Source organism: Eurosta solidaginis, chromosome 3, assembly GCF_040869045.1.
Source record: "Eurosta solidaginis isolate ZX-2024a chromosome 3, ASM4086904v1, whole genome shotgun sequence".
Taxonomy (NCBI): Eukaryota; Metazoa; Arthropoda; class Insecta; order Diptera; family Tephritidae; genus Eurosta; species Eurosta solidaginis.
Genome location: NC_090321.1, coordinates 73673040 through 73682271, shown reverse-complemented (window position 1 = coordinate 73682271; position 9232 = coordinate 73673040). Strand labels below are relative to the sequence as shown.

The 9232-nt window shown below is 37.0% G+C and overlaps 1 protein-coding gene across 1 annotated transcript; it reads left to right on the top strand.

Moving 5' to 3' along the window:
* Positions 1–739: 739 nt before the first annotated feature.
* LOC137245910 (putative nuclease HARBI1) lies at positions 740–2233 on the top strand. Its single transcript, XM_067777100.1, has 4 exons — positions 740–1416; positions 1479–1582; positions 1644–1791; positions 1854–2233. The coding sequence occupies exons 1-4, from the start codon at positions 1272–1274 to the stop codon at positions 2231–2233; spliced, it is 777 nt and encodes a 258-aa protein (XP_067633201.1). The 5' UTR covers positions 740–1271.
* The last annotated feature ends 6999 nt before the right edge of the window (positions 2234–9232 follow it).

Here is a 9232-nt window from a genome sequence, read left to right as displayed (position 1 = left end):
CAACGCTGAGTTCAATCTTTAAGTACGTTTTTAATTTATTATAATAGAAAAAGCCTTTGAAATATGTTCATTCTTAATACATAAGATTATAACCAAATAAACGTATCTGATATAATAAAACAATGAAAATTTCGCTGATTTTAAATAATTGAATTTAATTGCGCATCACTTGAAAATTCTCATTAGAAACTCATTAGAATTTGACGTTAGAATTCGATTAGAATTCTAACCCTTTTATCGATATCGAGAACGAAGTCCCCTTTTTGTCGAGAATGCTATAATTCGCGACAGTTTCGCAAATCGTCTCTAACCTTCTACCTTAGAGAAATACATTAGAATTCTCTAATCGTTTTCTAACCTAAATGTTTGTTGGGTGGCAACATTCATAAAACAGCACTTGCGGCCCATTGTACAGAGAATGGACACCAACCAGATTTTAAAGCGGTGAGCAATATAGAGCAGGAGACAAATTATAGAAAAAGGTTTACGCTAGAAATGCTACACATAGCAAGTACACCACCAACCAAGAGACTAAACTACAAAACGGACACAGAAAATTGCTCACATATTTATAGACACTTACTTCACTCACAAAAAAAAACAAAAAATTAGTTCTGAACTGCATGGCGAACTAAAAAGTGTCGTGTATCGGACAAGATAATTAATGTATGTATGTATGGAAAAATTGTATCCCATTTGTATTCAGGGCCCGAATCGCCACATACGATCACGGATCGAAAACTATACGAAAGACAATTACGTGATACGTCAGACGTATGGGTCGATTGACATTACCACATACGAAAGCTATCGTATCGTAATTCATTCTTAGTTCACAATAGATTTTAAGGTCCACATCACTGTGCATTTTATTTTTATGTCACAATAGATGTCAAAATATTTAAAAATTTGAATAAACAAACGAAATTTCAAAATGGATGTGCACTTACTTTTCTATATAAGTTCAAGCGATAGTGAGGAAGATGAAACAGTAGCACGGAGGCTACTTAGAGATAAAAGTGATCCTTTAGCTTTACCACAAACTGCGTAAGTATGTGGAAAATAAAGTTTTACAAGTATACAAAAATGTGTGTTCTGCAGATTCTTGAAACGATTTAGATTACCTAAAGAACCTTTCCAGTTTGTACTTCATGCCTTAAAGCATGTCGGATGCAAAAGCGGTGCCTCCAGTTCTATAACTAGCTGCCACACTTTCTCTTCTAGGAAGTGGCGGGTATCAACATTGTGTCGGCAGTGATTATTTGGTTGGAATGTGCCAGAGCACTGTGTCAAAGATAACATCCCACGTTATTTTCGAAATGGAGAACAAGTTGTGTCCACAAAATATACAATTTCATTTAAACGAAACTTCGGAATGCAAGCAATGGTTTATGGATAAATACAAAATACCTGGAGGTAGACAAACGATCAATTACATTTATTAAATAAGTTTTTTAATTGAATATCTACTTTTACAGTCATCGGTTGCATTGATGGCACACACATCGGCTTGCAAAGACCATCTGTGGATGAGCATATGTACTTTCATAGGAAAGGATACCATAGTATCAACGCCATGATAGTGAGTTGTTGCTCATTTTCTCTATTCTTTGTACTAACTATATATGTAAATATTTTGGCAGATGTGCGATCACACCTATAAAATTTTGGCAATCAACTGTCAGTGCGGTAGTGCGGCTCATGATTCCTTCGTTTGGAGGCATTCAGATCAACGACGAGTATTGCAAGAGAGGTTTGAAATTAACAGGCGGAGCAATGCGTGGCTTTTAGGTACGACAGTGTATTCTTTGTGGTTATTATTACTATTGTAATGACAATTTTCATTTCAACAGGTGATTCTGGCTATCCACTAGAGCCGTGGTGCATAACGCCTTACCGAAACCCCGCCGATGGCTCCAGTGAATCCGCATTTAATGATGTACACTCAAAAGCAAGATGTATCATCGAACGTACCATTGGTATTTTTAAAGGAAGTTGGAGAATTTTAGGGTATGGCTATAGGGGTAGATACCATCCTACAAAAGTAGCACGATTTGCCAATGTGTGTGCAGCTTTACATAATATCTGCATACAGTTCAAAATTGATTACAACATACGAAGATATGAATCAGACCAAATCAGCGATGTTGACCCAGGCGAAGCCAACCATCTTACCACAATTGGTCAAACAATAAGAGTCCAAATAAAACACTCTCTAATTAATTCCACGTAAATATTAAGAAAAAACGATTTGTAGAAGCAAATTAATTCATTTAATTGTTTTTACTAAGTGCTAAGTATGTATGTTAAAATTAGAAATAAAATAAATGAAATGAATATTCGTTTAATTGCTAAAAAAAAAAAAATTAAAAAAATTCAGATACAAACTTGTTAAAGCTAACTTAAAATTTTAATTTATTCTTTTTCTATTTACACTTATTTCTAGAGACTCTAGTTCTAAATTTTTGATTTCTAAATCAAGTGCATGTGATTCTTGATGCAGTTGATGCTTCTCTTCCTTAATGGTCAGCATCCTTTCATACACTTGCAACAACCTCTCCTGCACCTGCACCAATCGGTCAATCTTCTCCCCCAAATCGCGCTGAAAATCAGACATTCTACTCAAATTTTGTTGGAGCAGGGACAATTTTTCGGCACTCTTACTTACTCGCCGTGGAGTATTGCACCGAGAGGTTACACGCGGTGTTGGGGTAGTAACCGACCTAGATGGACCAGGCAAAGCGCTGGCTGATGCGCTGCTTGTTCCACCATCACTGTTGCTCTCACTATCACTATTTTCGGTGCTGCTTCTTTGAGCGGGTGAATTGCCAAAAGTGCGAACGGTACTATTCCCGTCCACTGCGACCTCAAGTCCGGCTGCCTCTATAATCAATTCCTCAGTTGCACTGATGGGAATTTCATTATAAGGACCTCCTCCAGTTTGTCTTTTGGACAATTTGTTGTGGGAAAGCTTCTTCTTTTGATCCACGAAAACCTACGAGCAAACATTTGTAAATATCTTGGTTGCACTTTATATCCACATTTTGGCGTCTTTGACTGGTGGCCCGTCAGCATTTAAACGCTCAGAAAGCTCCTCCCACAGTCTGTTGGACGTTGCTCTACCTTGTGCGGAATTGGGAAATTTATTTTTCGCCAAGTTCGGGTGTTCCGCCATAAACTGCGCCATGCACTCCTTTTGCTTTGGGTTTAGCTTGTTAAAATTCGTCCTTAAATAATAAAATATAGTTCAAAAATAATATAAACACATATTTTGAGAAATAACTTACACTTTCTCTTATATTTGTATTAAATTTTTGTATATTTATATATTTGTACTCGCTTTCGGTTGCCGGTTTGTAATCGAATAACAATACGAACGATCGAGTGCAATTGTCTCTCGTTCACGGTTGTCGCGATACCGATTTACGATCCACAAAGTACGTTCACGTATGTAGTAATCCAAAAAAGTGACATTTTACGTGACGGACCGTACGATCACGTATGTCATAATCCGAAAAACAAGTTTTTACGTGACGAGTTATACGATCACGTATGTGGCGATTCGGGCCCATAGCCACTGAAGACGATCTCCGAAGGAGATTGAAATATATTGAGAAATATTTAAAAAAGTGTTTTATTACATTGGACCTTGAGCCGGCAAAAATCACAGTTTGATAAAGTCCTTTCAAATATGTAAATTCTACATTTCTTGCGGTCTTAGTAGCTCTTACCATTCCTGTACACTTTTACTTACTATACCTAGTTCATAAAGGGCCAATTAATGGTGACTTATAACCATAAAACCATAACCATATAAAACAGCAGATCGCAACTACCTTGTGGAAATCAATGTAATCGATTAATGGTGCCATACCATAACGCTAACGCCATAACCATATCATAACCAAGCATATCTCGCCATATCCATAACCTAAAAATATTTGAGTTGGTGAATTTAATAACTTTTGTTGATTTTATTCATTATTTTGGATACGTTATAAATAAGAGACTTATTTTTTGTGGAATATGTTGGTGATTTTTTGCGTTTTCTTCATTTTTATGAAATTTTCAGGATTTTTAGGTTAAGGCACCATTAATCGATCACATTGGAGATGGTTATGGACATGGGTATGGTTACGACTGTGGAGTTAGGGCTAAGGAAGTTTAATTGGCCCTTAAATCTTATAATAAGTTTGTTGTACTCAATGTATTTTCTCGTTATAACGCCTTATGTAAGCCTGATTTTATATGCCTTAAACAAAAGGTCCTAATACAGCTAGTAGTATCTTATAATAAGGCCATATATACACCTTATTATGTTTGGTCCAAAAGCCTTATAATGAGGTTTTTATAATTTGGATAATGGCTTATAATGGCGGCCGCCAATGTGGTAGCATAGCAACGATCCTGGATACACGCCCCGGGCAAAGCAACATCGAAAATTTAGGAAAGAGTTTTTTTCAATTAGAAACAAGTTTTCGGTGATTTGGTAAGCACGCTGAGTGTATTTCTGCCCTGAAAACCTTCTCAGTAAAAACTCATCTGCCTTGCAGATGCCGTTCGGAGTCGGCATAAAACAATTAGGTCCCGTCCCGCCAATATGTAGAAAAAAAAATAGGAGCACGATGCAAACTGGAAGAGAAGCTCGACCTCAAATCTCTTCGGAGGTTAACGCGTCCTACATCTATTTCTTTTTTAATGGCTTATAAGAATTCTTTATGTAAGCCTTATTTTATATGGGCCAAAAGCCTTATGCATTAAGTTATGTTTCAGATAAACCTTAGGCCTGATGGCATAAGTACAGAAAATAGTAGTATATTGAATAAAACGGTAGTTATATTTTATGGTGCCTAATTACAATATTGGGTATACAAAACAAATGGTTTATTGCAAAAGGAAAATACAAAAAAATAACAAATAATAATAACAACATAAAAATTAAGTAGTAAAGGGTTAATATATTGTAAAATATATTGTGGCGAATTTTAGCATCAAATGCACAACAACAAAAACATTAAAGCAAGCTATATAAACACATTAATCATCATTTACACACATATATATAATGCGACAAAGAGATTACTCACGCACACACATGTATTCATCAGCCGAAGTAGTTACTCACCCATACACGCGCATATGGCTATAAGAGAAACATAAACTACAAATAGGTATGCATGTATATAGCTAATAACCAAGCAAGAGATACAATTGTTCTGGATACAGTTTCGCGAAATGACTAGAGGAGAAATGGATGAACGCGAAAACTGTGAGTATAAAAGCAGCGCAAGCTGAGGAATCAGTAATCAGTTTTGATTTAAGCACGCTATTGTTTGTGAAGCATACGTGTTATTGTGAAGTACTCTCAAAGAAGTCTAATTAAAACAATTTTGCATTACTTAATATTGGAGTTATCTATTCAACAATTTAGCGATTCGAACGTTTGCAGAGAGTGTATATTAACAAGGATTTCCGAAAATTCGTTACAATATTTATATACACTCACAACGCCGGCATTTTTACTCGTAGGTATGTAGCAGACATGTCTGTAACTTGGCGGCATTCATTTATGCCAGAAAAAGTATTAGATACGCATACGATAAATCAAACATACAAATAATAGGGGGACTCATGATAGCATATAAACTTATAAGGTGTAAAATTATATCCATTTACACACGCGGTTATACGAACGCACCTAGTAATACTCTTGATAAACTTGATTGTTTTTCAGCTGTATTATTTCCAAAAAAATTTTTTTGATTGTTATACAAATTAAAAAATACCAAGATTAAGTGAAAAATCAAAACTAAAACGCCTTTACTTGCTGATGTTGGAGATTTTTGATGAAAATGCCGTCTGTAATGTCTGCAAGGTTGCATTCCTTTGAGTTTACCGTGTTTACACAATGAAATGTACGCGTAAATTTATACAAATTAGGGGGACTCATGTAACCGTATAAATGCCTTATAAAGTGTGTAAACGTATAAATTTATCTAGTTTACGCACGAGCTGTCAAATTTTGTATGAAAAATCATTTACACAATAGGGGGACTCATGATAGCATATAAACTTATAAGGTGTAAAATTAGGGGGACTCATGATAGCATATAAACTTATAAGGTGTAAAATTATATCCATTTACACACGCGGTTATATGAACGCACCTAATAATACTCTTGATAAACTTGATTGTTTTTCAGCTGTATTATTTCCAAAAAAATTTTTTTGATTGTTATACAAATTAAAAAATATCAAGATTAAGTGTAAAATCAAAACTAAAACGCCTTTACTTGCTGATGTTGGAGATTTTTGATGAAAATGCCGTCTGTAATGTCTGCAAGGTTCCATTCCTTTGAGTTTACCGCGTTTACACAATGAAATGTGCGCGTAAATTTATACAAATCGTGTAAATGATTTTTCATACAAAATTTGACAGCTCCTGCGTAAACTAGATAAATTTATACGTTTACACACTTTATAAGGCATTTATACGGTTACATGAGTCCCCCTATTATATCCATTTACACACGCGGTTATATGAACGCACCTAGTAATACTCTTGATAAACTTGATTGTTTTTCAGCTGTATTATTGCCAAAAAAAATTTTTTGATTGTTATACAAATTAAAAAATACCAAGATTAAGTGAAAAATCAAAACTAAAACGCCTTTAATTGCTGATGTTGGAGATTTCTGATGAAAATGCCGGCTGTAATGTCTGCAAGGTTGCATTCCTTTGAGTTTACCGCGTTTACACAATGAAATGTGCGCGTAAATTTATACAAATTGTGTAAATGATTTTTCATACAAAATTTGACAGCTCGTGCGTAAACTAGATAAATTTATACGTTTACACACTTTATAAGGCATTTATACGGTTACATGAGTCCCCCTAATTTGTATAAATTTACGCGCAGATTTCATTGTGTAAACGCGGTAAACTCAAAGGAATGCAACCTTGCAGACATTACAGACGGCATTTTCATCAAAAATCTCCAACATCAGCAAGTAAAGGCGTTTTAGTTTTGATTTTTCACTTAATCTTGGTATTTTTTAATTTGTATAACAATCAAAAAAATTTTTTTGGAAATAATACAGCTGAAAAACAATCAAGTTTATCAAGAGTATTACTAGGTGCGTTCATATAACCGCGTGTGTAAATGGATATAATTTTACACCTTATAAGTTTATATGCTATCATGAGTCCCCCTTTTGTGTAAATGATTTTTCATACAAAATTTGACAGCTCGTGCGTAAACTAGATAAATTTATACGTTTACACACTTTATAAGGCATTTATACGGTTACATGAGTCCCCCTAATAATAGTGTTTTAATAAAATACTTGTTTTTGTTGTAATTAGGTTAGGTTAGGTTAAGTTGAACTGGCTGGTCCATGATGACCTCACATAGACTGAATGAGTCCGTAGTGTTACTAGAAGTTTGTTTTAACGACCAAACTGAAAACCCCTATCAAAAATCAGGTCCTATGTTATAAAAAAACTCTGCCATCTTAGCAAATACTAGAAGCTTCCTAGGACTTAAGCCACTTGCTGCTTCTAGATCTGACAGCTGTATTACTCCTAATAGCTGGAGTCTTAGCCTGGCAAGCGCAGGGCATGAGGACAGAACGTGCTCAAGCGTTTCCTCCTTCAACCCGCACTTCCTACATCTGCTATCACTGACCAAGCCTAATTTAAAGGCATGTGACGCCAGAAGGCAGTGTCCAGTCAGAGTACCCGTCATGAGTATACAGTCCTCTCTTTTTAATGATAGCAGCAACTTTGTTAGTCTGAGGTTGTAAGACCTACACATAATCTTCGACACTTCACAGTCATGCGCTTGAACCCACGCCTTTCCCGCTTGGTCGATCATGTGCACCTCTCGTCTTCGCTTAATCTCGTCCAGTCTAATTAGGGCGTCTACGGAGCAATCTTCAAGAGAGGCGCCCTGTTTAGCTAGCGCATCTGCTTTTTCATTCCCATCTATTCCCATATTCCCTGGAAGCCCATATAAATGTATGCTTCTCCCTGTTCTGATTCTCTCCAGAGACTGCTTACACTCTAACACGCATTTAGATGCTCTGCTATGCGAGATTATTGCCTTGATTGCTGCTTGACTGTCAACATAAAAGTTAACACGGTTGTAGCTTAAGCTATTCATTTCCGGTGTTCCTACTGCTTTGGTTACGGCTAATGTTTCCGCTTGGGAAACGCTACAGTAATCCGGCAGCCTGTAGGATCTGTTTATTCCTGGATCAATACAGTATTCCGCAGACCCTACTCCACTACTTTGGAACCATCTGTGTACAAATGTATCGCCTCGTCCGCCATTTGAACACCCTTGCGCCAACCGTCCACCTCTATTGTGGCCTTAAAATCTCCCTTGAAGCCCAGATAGGTAATCAGGTAGTCTGTTCGTCTTGTGATTGGCGACGCTGCCCCGAGGCACTAAGTCTGATTACAGTTGTTAATGCTATGTTTTTTGCTACCAGGTCTACAGGTTGAATGTGCAGAATGGCATACAGTGCAGCCGTCGGCGTTATTTTCAGGGCTCCCGTAATGCTAAGCATTGATAGTCTGCATATACCCTCCAATTTTTTGAGGTAGGTTGTTTTTTGTGTGGCTTTCCACCAAACAAGGACTCCATAATATAGAATAGGGCTTACAATCGCTGTAAAACCCCAATAAGAAAGAGGGAGCGATAAGCCCCACGTACACCACAGGATTCTTTTACATGCATAAAGTGCCGTTGAGGCCTTCTTCACCCTCTCCTCCACGTTGAGCTTTCATGACAGCTTACTGTCTAGGATGATTCCTAAATATTTTCTGCAAGGTTTCTCCTGTAAGGTCACCCCTCCTAACTTAGGGCTGGTCCAATTTAGGACATTGTACCTCTTTGTAAACAAGACCATATCCGTCTTCTCCGCGTTGGTTTTCAACCCAACATTAAGACGCCCACGTATGAATATCCCGAAGCGCACGATCCATCAAAGAGCTAATCGTTTCAAGGCACTTTCCACTTATTACAATTTCAGCGTCATCTGCGTAAGCTTTAGCGGGTCCCTCCTCGAATCGCCTGAGCAGTTGGTTGATGACCAGCGTCCACAGCAGAGGTGATAGCACCCCTCCTTACGGCATGCCCTATCCACTGATTTCGTGGCCTCGTACAATCCCCATTGTGATGTAATCTTCCTGGAATTTAACATGCAGCCGATCCATCTGGTTTAGG